Below are 13,409 nucleotides of genomic sequence, written 5' to 3'. Positions count from 1 at the left end.
ACATAAACACAACAGAACAAATACCCAGAACCCTTTGCAGCACTAACTCTTATGGGAGTACAATATACACTCCCGCTACCCCCCTTCACCACAGTAACGCCCCCCTCCCCTCAATCCCGCCCACCTCTACCTCGTCATGCTCTCTCAGGGAGCGCATGTCCCAAATTCCAAGCTGCTGTTTTGAGGCACGTTAAAAAAAAAAAAAGCACTTTGTGACTTCAATAATAAATATGGCAGTCCCATGTTGGCATTTGTTTCCATAACTTGAGTTGATTTTTTTTTTAAAACCTTGTTACATTGTTTAATGCATCCAGCGGGGCATCACAACAAAATTAAGCATAATAATGTGTTAATTCCAAGACTGTACATATCGGTATCGGTTGATATAAGAATCGGTAATTGAGAATTGGACAATATCGGAATATCTTCAAAAAAGCCATTATTGGACATCTCTAGTCTGTGTACATCTTGTATACTGCAGCACAGGGGTCTTCAACCTATTTTCATATTTTATTACAAGTAAAACAAAGGAAATAAATACACTTGGTTTGCTGAAACATTACAAAAACATCTTGTTTTTCAGCATAAATGTATTTCTAGTTCAGTTTTCATTAATTACAGTATAAAGGGGATTCCATTCATCACAGTTTACCTGACACATAAGATGTGACAAATTTGGGGTGGCACTATGCACATTAGCCACCAGATGGCAGTAGAATATCTTAAAATGTGTTTTCGTGGCATTTCCAACTTTGCTATGTAGAGCGGCGCTTTCCATCCTTTTCAGCAGACTGCATTGGAAAATGATTAACCCCTCCTCTTCTTCTCACGACAGATGCACCCATGGCTGTATAAATTCCTTCACCCCTCATGTATATTAGCGCGACCTCGACAAAAATAAATGATTTTGTGTTTTATTTACATGAATGGCAACATTTAAGTTAGGAAGCAGATCCCCACTCAAAAAAGTGATGTCCTGTGCAAGTATTATTGCGGTAATATTATTAGCAAAATGCGCATTTCAATCTGTGTTTCTGTAATCCCATTGACCAGCACGTGACAAGCGCTCTCATTCAGGAAGAGGTGATAGTAAAGCTGCTGCTCCTCCACATTGAGTGGAGACTAGGGTTGTACGGTATACCGGTACTAATAAAGTATCAATCAATTCAAATCGGTACTATACCACCTTTGAAAAATACTGATACTTTTCTTTCATCTGAATGCTGCACAATGCTGAGTGTGTCAAAACGCACAAACAAAGTGCATATAGTACAAGCAAATACATCTTGGCTAGGAAAAATGGCAAAAAAATGACAATTTTACTGGTTAAAAAAGCGCAATGGCGATATTTAGGCTTCAAAACAAACAATAAAGGGGACGCTTTAAACAGGCAGGCACTGCTCTGCAACTGCTGTTTTACACCTTTCCTGCTTGTCGGCTCCCTGACCGTGGTCCATGGACGATGTTTTGTCTGGGTAACACCCTTCACTTTACCCGGATCAGCACAAGGAGTTTAAATAGTGACGGATAGAATGTAGTTGTCACACCGGTACTGCTGCTCCCTCTTTACTCGCCCACTCACTCACTGACGTCCCTCAGCCAACACATTGACATTCTCACAAACACATGCGCTCCTCTCATAAGTTAACTTTGCTGTGCACATGTAGATACATAAATTGTAGATACCTAACATGTAGATACATAACATGTAGATACATAAATTGTAGATACCTAACATGTAGATACATAACATGTAGATATGTAACTTGTAGATACGTAACTTGTAGATACGTAACATGTTGATACGTAACATTTAGATACATAACTTGTAGATACGTAACTTGTAGATACGTAACATGTAGATTTCCCACACATTCATTTATTTGTGGCGGCCCGCCACGAAAAAATTACGGCCTTTTTTTTTTCCCCGTCTTTTGACTCGCTCGACCGTTCATAAAAGCAATAGGACTCTGTCTGTGAATGGAGCTTGTAGTTACATATTATATAAATATGTAAATGTTATATAGATATGTATATAAATATGTACATAAAGTGTTGTAATTATATTCCAACTCCGCATTCTTTTTTGTCATCGCCGCCTAACGCATAACGTGTAGCTACATAACGTGTAGCTACATAACGTGTAGCTACGTAACGTGTAGCTACGTAACATGTAGATACATAACATGTAGATACGTAACATGTAGATACGTAACCTGTAGATACGTAACCTGTAGATATGTAACATGTAGATACGTAACTTGTAGATACGTAACGTGTAGATACGAAACGTGTAGATACGTAACGTGTAGATACGTAACGTGTAGCTACGTAACATGTAGATACGTAACATGTAGATACGCAACATGTAGATACATAATGTGCAGATACGTCACGTGTAGATACGTAACGTGTAGATACATAACGTGTAGATACGTAACGTGTAGCTACGTAACGTGTAGCTACGTAACGTGTAGCTACATAACGTGTAGCTACGTAACGTGTAGATGCGTAACATGTAGATGCTTAACATGTAGATACGTAGACACGCATACAACTGCTTGGCTTGATGCCAAATATTAGCGCTGTTAAAACTGCCCAATTAGCAGTCAGGTAATACAAGTGAATTGAAAACATTTTGTAACAAATTCCTACAATTTGTGTTTTGTCTTTAATAAATGTGTTTTACCTGCTCCATGGCTTATCTGTGTACATTTATCCATAGTTTTGTTTTTAGTACTTAATAAATAATTTAGTAATTAATAATTAATAATTGTGTTTTTCTTAAAGCACAGAGCATTAGTGGAAACCATAGATCATGAATAATTTAATATGTCAGTAAAACGTTCTGTTCTATTCTAACTTAATCCTTGATTATGACAGACTATGTGTACTATGGCAAATTGTCCTTTGAGTGCAACAAGAAAAGCCCAATGTGTTTAACGCCTTTTAATTTTTATTTTAACCTTCTAAAATTGTTCTTTGACTGTGAGTGTTTAATGTGGTGTAAGATTTTCTGTTAAAATAAAGCCATTATTGACATTCTGAAATGTATCAATATACATTTTGGTAACAGTACTAAATTATTGGTATCAGGACACGGGGAAGACTGTGGGTGTCACACGTAGTCACCCCCCCAGACGGATGAAACGCGATCATTTTGGCCGCTATATGCAGATAACTTACTTGAGTTAGGGCTGGACAATTTGGATTGCTATTGTAATCACAATCAACAACACCATTATTCAATAATTTGAAAACATGAGTATCTATTGTGCCACCAAAACTAAGCTTTAAATATAGTTTGAAAAACAGATGTATATTAGTAACGAGTGCAGCTAGGATAGGCTCCAGCACCACCCGTGACCTCGAGAGGGACAAGTGGTAGAAAATGGATAAACAACAACAAGCAACATATTGGTAATAACTATGCACATAAAAAAGCAATGAAAAAATACATTTCAGTTTTTTTGTTTTTAAATCCCTTTTTTAAGAGTGTGTTTTTTGGGTCAAATATAATTTTATGTCTGTTAAAATATACAAAAAATGTTCAATTTTTTTGGGTGGAATACAACAATTCTGAGCAGTATTTTTGGTCAAAGCATAATAATATTGCGTGCTTGAAGTACATTATACTTGTGTAAGGCAGTTTTTTGAAACATTTATTTTGTTAGCCCAATCAGACCGGATGTGGCGCACCGTGTTATTATTGGGAATCGAGGGGTGGGGGAGTGTGCTGTTCTCAGCTTGACATATGGAGGCAACATGAGGATGTTCTTAAAATAAAATAAAAAAGGGAGAGAGCACCAGTCTCATGTTGTGACTGCTGTCGCGGTTGTACATTGATCATATATCCATGATGTCGTTCACAACAACACATGCAGATGAGATGTGTTGTGGGTGTATGGATTGTTCTTAGCTTCGTAGTTTAGTTGCTGTCTTAAGTTGCCGTCACAACATTGTTTAGTGTTTCAGGGATGAGTGAGCGCTACCGGACACATTTTCCCAAACAAATGTTCCTTCTTACAATGACAGCCTTCCACTTACATTTATGGCAATTTCCCTAATATTTTGCATTAAACAGCGGATTCTGTTTTACTGGCCAGTTCAGTGACTGTCTTAAGTCAGCACGAAATCATATGCCTTATTTTTTATCGAGTTTAGTGATTATTGATTAGGCATCCCAGCCCGTGTCAAATAAAAGTAGTAACCATGGTGAGAGCCCAAACTTCTCGTAAAAGTGCTCTTTTTCCACTCAGTCTCTCCTCATCTGTTTCACCCTTTGATTGATTGATTGATTGATATCAATCTCTGGAATCTGCATGCATGTTGCATGGCCCATTAATCGTTTTCCCCCCGATTATTATATTTTCATGATCGTGAGAAGCCGTAATTGAAATCGAAAAACAATTAATTGTCCAGACATAGTACATAATACTTCTGACAACTACTGCTAAAACATGAATTGTATTTACATAAAATGATGGAAAGTCCATTATACTGTAATTGTTCTTAGCTTTAACGCCTACACGAGTGGCAGTGGGTGCAAGGCGGCGACTAGTGGCGAGTATAAGGAAATAAAAGGTGAAGTTGCAGACAAGACAAGTCTTTTTACAACTACACAGGCACACAACTCTTATAGGCAGAAGTGTAAAAGTGGGTTCCTGCTTCCCACCAATCTGATTACAGACACACAAACAACTCCTTGATACAGACGGCTTTACAAATACTGCGATGAGGTGGTGACTTGTCCAGGGTGTACCCCGCCTTCTGCCCGAATGCAGCCGAGATAGGCTCCAGCACCACCCGCGACACCAAAAGGGACAAGTGGTAGGAAATGGATGGATGGATCCTTTACAAATACCCGAACAAATATGATTACACACAAACAACTCTTTCACGGCAGAAACATAGCAAAAAGTCACATGTATTTTTTCTATATCGACAGACAAACCATGATACGGACTGACCACTTAAAACATTGTTTCTTAACCATAGGGCCCATAGTTGGGCCGCAAGCGCCCAGTAGAGGGCTGCCCAAAAATATCTGTTCCCCAGCTGTGTGACTTGTATTACACTTTTCCACCACTAGAGACAGTAATGAAAATATCAAAAAAACTGAGGAGAGAAGTTTCTTAAGCACAAAAAATATGACTAAAAGGGGTGAGGTTGTATTTTCATTTGCAATTAATTGACTGTTTAGTGAAGAAACATATTCATTATTAATTTAGTTGATCAATTTTAGCACAACATAAAGTAATTGTATGTACATTTATTTTGTGTCAGTTATTTATGATTCTCTTCTTATGCAGTATATTTGGTTAGTACTTATTCTTCTAATCAGTCTGACCAAAACGTAAGGTTTATATGTTAAATAAATTATAATCTTTGAATTGTACACTTCCACAAATACTGACCTCCACCAGCTACTGGTTGGAAACCCTTGCTGTAGCAGGGTGGATTGGCTGTGCAGTAAATATCTGCCAACACTAGTGAGCAGCAAGATAATTGTGTCCAGCATGGTGGTAGCGCCATTTTCTGGGGCCGCTCGAGTCCTGCCGGCACTGAGGGTGCTGTGGTTCATTGAGGGCAAACATGTATTCCAACATGTGCTAGGCCGGCACATGTCTTGCTATTTAAACCACAATGGCTGTGAGTTGAGAGTAACTGTATACTGCAGGGGTCCACAAACTACTGCCCGCCAGCGTCCAAAATCCAGTCCGCGGGAAGTCCCACGTTTAAAAAAATATAAACAATTATTTTTGATTATTTTTTAAAATATTTCCTTTTTAATTCATTTTGTACTGCTTGTTACTCTGTGTCTCCTCGCCGCTCAGGCAAATCATATTGTCTAAAAATGCATTTTTCCATCGATGAAGTGCGCACTTGATGTCATGTTTCCAGTCAATTAAGTCAATTAGTACGCGAGGAATATGTATATATATATATAAGTTTGGGGACCACTAGTATACTGCTATAAAACCTGTACACAGACTCCTCTCAAGTGTGCCCACGTTTATTTTGATGATAGAACGCTTGCTTTGTTATGTGAACATGAATGTCTTACCTACAATACCAGCAACAGTAGGACTAGCGCCCAGAGCTTTGACGTGATGACTCAGCAGCGGGATGATCATGCTCACGCCAAACAAGTCCTGCAAGAACAAACCGTCATCATCATCATCATCATGCAAATATCGATGCAACAATGTGATTTGTTTGCAATGTCTGTGATCGGAGAAGAGGAAGTGTGATGATGACTATTGTTATAATTTCACTGTTGACGACTTCAGCTGCATCAAGATTTTGTGTGTTACTTCCTTGTTCTAATTTTTACTTCCTTGTTACCATCTTTGACTTCCTTGCTGTCATCTTTGGCTTCCTTGTTGTCATCTTTGACTTCCTTGCTGTCATCTTTTACTTCCTTGTTGTCATATTTGACTACCTTGCCGTTATCTTTTGACTACCTTGCCGTCATCTTTTGACTTCCTTGCTGTCATCTTTTACTTCCTTGCGTCATCTTTTACTTCCTTGCGTCATCTTTTACTTCCTTGCTGTCATTTTTGACTTCCTTGCTGTCATCTTTGACTTTCTTGCTGTCATCTTTGACTTCCTTGTTGTCATCTTTGACTTCCTTGTTGTCATATTTTGACTTCCTTGCCGTCATCTTTTGACTTCCTTGCCGTCATCTTTTGATTTCTTTGCCGTCATCTTTTGACTTCCTTGGTGTCAACTTTGACTTCCTTGCCGTTCTTTTGACTTTCTTGTGGTCATCTTTGACTTCCTTGGTGTCATCTTTGACGTCCTTGCCGTTATCTTTGATTTTTTGGTGTCATCTTTTACTTTCTTGCTGTCATCTTTTACTTCCTTGCCATCATCTTTGAATTCTTTGCTGTCATCTTTTGACTTTCTTGCCGTCATCTTTGATTTCCTTGCTGACATCTTTTGACTTTCTTGGTGTCATCTTTGACTTTTTTGGTGTCATATTTGATGTCCTTGCCGTCATCTTTGACTTCATGCTGTCATCTTTTACTCGCTTGCAGTCATCTTTGACTTCCTTGCCGTCTAATTTATCTTTATTACTGTCATCTCTGACTTCCATTCTGTCATCTCTGGCTTCCTTTGTGTCATCTTTGACTTCCTTTATGTCATCTCTGACTTCCTTTCTGTCATCTCTGACTTCCTTTCAGTCATCTTTTACTTTCTTGTTGCCATCTTTGACTTCCTTTCTGTCATCTTTGACTTCCTTGCTGTCCTCTTTGACTTCTTTTCTATCATCTTTGACTTATTTTCTATAATCTTTTACTTCTTTTCTATCATCTTTTACTTCATTGTCATATTGTAACTTCCTTGTTGTCATATTTTAACTTCCTTGTTGTCATATTTTAACTTCCTTGTTGTCATATTTTATCTTCCTTGTTGTCATATTTTATCTTCCTTGTTGTCATATTTTAACTTCGTAGTTATAATCTTTTACTTTGTTGTTGTCGTCAATATTTTTTCCAGTTCCTTGATGTCTTCGAAATACTTTGTCTTCCTCCGCTCCACGTGCCTTACTGGACGTACCTCCCGCTTTTTTAGGCAACGTTTTGGCCATGTCAGAGTTGCGTTTTGTCAGATGCTCATTAAAACGTTTGTTCCTTTCAGCTTCCTTCTCTGTATTAGCAAAGCCACCCAATTTTGTCTGTTTTTGGCGATGTACTTTATGGCAATTACACGTGTGGTGTTGTTCGTGCCAGACGTTAGAATGCACGTATCCATGTTGTTGACATCCACCAAAGTTGCTTCTTGGTCTGCTCTGGCATAAGGCCTGCGTGGAATTTGAAACCCAGTCACAATCCCATTGTTCAAGCGTGTGTTTGTCTCCAAATGATCAATCTTGCACATCAGTTGCGGTACAATGCGGTAGGGCTCGGTGATAAAAAGATATAAATACTTATGGCGATAAACACGTAATTGATAGGAATATCAAAAAACAAATCGATTTAAAAAAAAAAAAAAGATTTTAATCGCAATTTTTATTTGTAACAGTTATTCGATTAAATATATATATATTTTTTTTAATATGTCCTGTCCAGCCACTCTGGCCAATCATATTGTTGAAGTAGATGCTCGTATCTGCTGTACAGATTTACTTTTGAATAGAGAATTGTGGGATGCTTCTATTGTTGCCTTATTTGTAATTGACTTTATGAAATGCTTGGGTACAAATGTATTTAACTAAAACAGTTTTCTTTTGAGTAATGTATACATTTAGTCTACAGCACCCCCGCTACCCCAAGAGAGACACGCGGTAGAACATGGATGGGTGGGAATATATGCATTTATCAGAGCTGTTTCTATGTTATGATTGTAGTTATTCTTAGAACTGGCAACCAATGTTATTAAAAAAGTATTGATTTTGAATTGAGAATTGCTTTGAATCAAGAATTGATTCGGAATCAAATCGTAACCGCCAAGAATCGAATCATGTGGTGCCCAAAGATTCGCAGCCCTAATCAATAGCAATAAAAAACACTTACAATAAAATGTTGGACATTTATTAATTTGTTCTTCATGAGTAGAAATCGGAAGTTACAAAGCAAGGTTGGTTGTATTAAATACAGCACTCGCTCTCTGGTAACCAAACAAGGCAGGAAGTGATACGCTTACAGCCAATCAAGTAACAGTGTCAAGTATCTTTTTTGTTGCGTAATTTTTTTTGTCTCGTGGTTGGAGTGAGTACAAAAAAGTAAATGAATGCTGCAGAGAGGAACAGGAAAAACAGGGAAAGTCACCTCAACATTATGGCAGTTTTTTGGATTTTTTAAAAACAAACCGTAATCAAATCAATGTGGTCTGTTAATTATGCAAGGTCTGTTAATTATGCAAGGCACTCGTCCCCACCAAGACCAGTCATGCCACACCACCTTAGCGACGCACACCCTTTAGAGCACAGCCAGCCTGCAGAAAACAATTCTCAGGTTTCTCTGTTTGGATTTGAAAGAATTGCCCATTTTACAAACTTCCACCGTTTCCACATTTTTCTACCAATTCATATCATTACACCTTCAACACATTCCACCATCATGGAAATTGTATCTACTTTTTTTGCAGTGTCAAAAAATTACAAGATTTTCCAGAATTCTTGGTTTTTCAAAGCACTATTTCCCCCCTTTTCCCTTCCACATTTTTCAATGCATTTCAACCATTCCACCGTCAAATCATTCCTCTTAATTAGGACAAAAAACAAAGTTGTTTTTGAACTGGAAAAAAATCCCAGTTTTCCCAAAATCCCAGGAATTCCGTAATACCATTTCTCAATTCGACATGTTACTACTTCAACATTTCACGACCGTTTTTAAAAATTGTAACACCAACCATTTCAACTCATTTAGACCATTACATTTTTTTTTTTTTTTTTTTACCATTTTCAAAAAAATTCCCGCATTTCTCGAAATTCCCTATGTTTGGGGAAATTTTTCAAAGTTCCACAAATTTTTCATGTCATTCAAACTGTTCCAACTTCAAAATACTGGGAATTGTGTGCTCCACTTCAACAATTATTAAAAAAAATTCCAGGATTTCAGTTCAACTTCAGCATTGGAGCATTCACACACAATTCAGGAATTGCCTCATCTAGTTGTATGTGCATTTATTGTCAGTTATTTATGAGTCCCTTCTTATGCAGTATATTTGGTTAGTACATATTTTTTCTAATCGGCCTAAGATTTCTGTGTTAAATAATAATCTTTGAGATAAACACATGGTTTCATATCATTTGACAAGGTTGTAAAATGTAAGTAGGTTAGATATGATTATTAAATATGTTTCAAATCAATAGTAACATTACTATCCATCCAGCCATTTTCTAACACTTGTCCCTCACTAATTCAGTGTTATTTATTTTAGTGGGCACAAGGCTCTCTGTAGTGAAAAGTTAAGCCCTAAGGTCCAAAAGTATCCACTTTTTGTTTGACTGGGGAACAGATAAATTATATTTCCATTGGTGTCTCAATTTAAATACAAGCAACAACTTATGGTTTACCTTAGAGCACAGGTGTCAAACTCAAGGCCCGGGTGCCAAATCTGGCCCGCCACATTATTTTATGTGGCCCGCGAAAGCCTGGAAAAAATATACGTTAATAAAATGCTTAATTTTTTCTTACTAAATATATTTGATCTTTCCTTTTTGACATTAAAAATCACGTACTGCATGCAATTACATATCTTTTAAAATGTAATATTATCAAAATATTATATTATCATGTATTTCAAAAATATTTCTGGTTAAAATAAAGATAAATACTGTACTTAAAAACCTGCTTGACTTATGATTTCAAAACAAATTATCAATCAAATTGTAGACTAAAATTGACAATAGATTTTATGGTTAAATTCTGCTGAATGCATTTTTTTTACCGTAAAATCAACTTTGGTACTGTTTTTTTCATATACAGTAAGACATCCATCCATCCATTTTCTACCGCTTATTCCCTTTTGGGGTCGCGGGGGGCGCTGGCGCCTATCTCAGCTACAATCGGGCGGAAGGCAGGGTACACCCTGGACAAGTCGCCACCTCATCGCAGGGCCAACACAGAGAGACAGACAACATTCACACACTAGGGCCAATTTAGTGATGCCAATCAACCTATCCCCAGGTGCATGTTTTTGGAAGTGGGAGGAAGCCGGAGTACCCGGAGGGAACCCACGCATTCACGGGGAGAACATGCAAACTCCACACAGAAAGATCCCGAGCCTGGATTTGAACCCAGGACTGCAGGACCTTCGTATTGTGAGGCAGACGCACTAACCCCTCTGCCACCGTGAAGCCTATACAGTAAGACACTAAAACATAAAAAAAAAAAAACTGACAAAAAAACATCAAAACAACACTAATTTATAGTAAAAACAACAACCACTGGCAACTCTGTTGCTTGAATTTTACTGCTAAAAACAGTGGTATTGTTTTTCCATTCAATTCCATTTATAATTTTTTTAATATGCTGTAAAAACCCAATAGTTTTACTGTAAAATTATAGTAACTGAGCTGCCAGTTTTTAACGTAAAATGTAAGTATTTTTTTATTTTTTGCAGTTTATGTAAAACAATATTTTGTTAATGTATTATAAGTAGACATGTATATTATTCATATATTACTCATAGTTAAAAATCGTCCCTCTGAGGGCAACCATAACTGTGATGTGGCCCTCATTGAAAACGAGTTAACTCATTCGGTTTGGCCACATTACTGAGATCCCAGCAACTGGTGATAACTCTTAATAGAATCCTCACGGTAACCCATTAAAGGCCTACTGAAACCCACTACTACAGACCATGCAGTCTGATAGTTTATATATAAATGATGAAATCTTAACATTGCAACACATGCCAATATGGCCGGTTTAGTTTACTAAATTGCAATTTTAAATTTCCCGCGAGGTATCCTGTTGAAAACGTCGCGGAATGATGACGCTTATGATGACGCGTGCGTGTGATGTCTCGGATTGTAGCGGACATTTTTTTCCAGCCCGATCCAAGCTATAAGTAGTCTGCTTTAATCGCATAATTACACATTATTCTGGACATCTGTGTTGCTGAATCTTTTGCAATTTTTTCAATTAAGAATGGACAACTCAAAGTAGAAAGATGGAGGTGGGAAGCGGTGCACTGCAGCTGCCTGTAGCATCACAAACACAGCCGATGTTTCCTTGTTTAAAATTCCCGAAGGTGAAGCTTTACTATGGAACAGAGCGGTCAAGCGAACATGGATCCCGACCACATGTCAACCGGCAGGTTTCGGTGAGAAAATTGTGGTAATAAGTCGGTTCTCACCGTAGACATCAGGGGAGTTTGCGTCCTGCTGCAGCTGCGTGGCTTCCCTCAGAGACACTGGCGGGTAACACACCCGTGGCCACACCCCTCCAACATTCAGGTACTATATAATCTCACTAAAACACTAGTAACTCAATAGGCAGATAAGGGATTTTCCAGAAATATCCTAGTAAATGTGTCTAATAACATCTGAATCGCTCTCACTGCACTCGCCTTTTAAAAAAAAATGTTTTAAACGTTTTTGTTTTTTTTAGTCCTTCACTCTAATTATCCTCATCCATGAATCTTTCAGCCTCGCTCAAATTAATGGGGAAATCGTCGCTTTCTCTGTCCGAATCGCTCTTGCTGATGGTGGCTATGATTATAAACAATGTGAGAATGTGAGGAGCCCTACAACCCGGGACGTCACGCGTACATCGTCTGCTACTTCCGGTAGAGGCAAGGCTTTTTTATTAGCGACCAAAAGTTGCAAACATTATCGTGGATGTTCTCTACTAAATCCTTTCAGCAAAAATATGGCAATATCGCGAAATGATCAAGTATGACACATAGAATTAACCTGCTATCCCCGTTTAAATGAGAAAATCTCATTTCAGTAGGCCTTTAAATGTCTGAGAGCCATCTTGCTACAGATTTTAGTGACATTGATGCATTCAGTGTGTTGCCATGACAACCTGTAATTCAACATCACCTGACCGGCGGATTATCAGATGAAGGCACACATGTAAATAAGCAAAAAATTCATTTCAGGAACTTTTTTTTTTTCTATGATGGTAAAAATAAACTATTGTTTCCGTAAGTGTAGGTGAACAGTGCACATAATAAATCATGTTTCAGACTGTTGTCATTAAGTGTGTGTCCAGAAAGCGCTCTTTGTGCTTTACTCACCATGAAGCCAACCACATAGATACACTGAATAATCCTCGTCCTTTCCCTGGTTTTATGGTACAAAGTGCTACTTTTGTGCTTCTTCATCCTCCCGCTGTCACCGCACGCCTGCCGGCAACGCGGAAGTGACTTTGGAAGCGATGACCCAAACACCTCTAAAAACCCGCGAGAGTCGCTCCAAAAAAAGGGGACGGGGTTGCCCGTATAAAGTTTTTCGTTTTTTCTTATCGACTTGTAAAGAAAGTTAAACAGGAACCGAAGTAGCGCTCATTGTATTTAGTCATCGAGACGGCTGTGGGGTCGCGGCGTGTTGCTTAGCGTGTGAAGCCGCGGATTGGAAAGGTCCTATTCACCCCTGGAGTTACAAGGACGGTTGGGATCGCCCAGTGACGTCACCAAAAAGCCGGAAGTCTTTTTTTATGTTTACACATTTAAAAAAAAAAATGTTTATTCATAAATTTCAACAATTACAAACGGTAAGTCAAAGAACAATGTAAAACATTATGAAAACAGTACAAAACAGCGCCAGGGGATTGTAAATTCAAAATAACAAAAATAGAATACAAAAAAATAAATATATAATAAACAAAGTGCAAAGCCATAGGCTCATTCAGATTCATTAAAGGCCTACTGAAACCCACTACTACCCACCACGCAGTCTGATAGTTTATATATCAATGATGAAATATTAACATTGCAACACATGC

The 13,409-nt window shown here is 38.0% G+C and overlaps 1 protein-coding gene across 2 annotated transcripts in view; it reads right to left on the bottom strand.

Annotated features, from left to right (window-relative positions):
• Nucleotides 1-13,054, bottom strand: part of mfsd9 (major facilitator superfamily domain containing 9) — a 20,784-nt gene extending 7,730 nt beyond the window's left edge. Inside the window, exons 1-3 of one of the 2 annotated variants that reach the window (XM_061879296.1) lie at nt 12,703-13,054; nt 10,028-10,105; nt 6,068-6,155 (exon numbers count right to left, since the gene is read on the bottom strand). In XM_061879296.1, coding sequence (XP_061735280.1) covers nt 6,068-6,137 — 70 coding nt within the window. In that variant the 5' untranslated portion in view covers nt 6,138-6,155; nt 10,028-10,105; nt 12,703-13,054. The remainder of the gene's footprint in view (nt 1-6,067; nt 6,156-10,027; nt 10,106-12,702) is intronic. The other variant, XM_061879295.1, reaches the window with a different exon arrangement.
• Between the last annotated feature and the right edge of the window lie 355 nt (nt 13,055-13,409).

The sequence above is a fragment of the Nerophis ophidion genome, linkage group LG19, assembly GCF_033978795.1.
Source record: "Nerophis ophidion isolate RoL-2023_Sa linkage group LG19, RoL_Noph_v1.0, whole genome shotgun sequence".
In the NCBI taxonomy this organism is placed as follows: Eukaryota; Metazoa; Chordata; class Actinopteri; order Syngnathiformes; family Syngnathidae; genus Nerophis; species Nerophis ophidion.
Note: the sequence above shows the minus strand (reverse complement) of the source record. Positions and strands in the feature narration are given on the sequence as shown.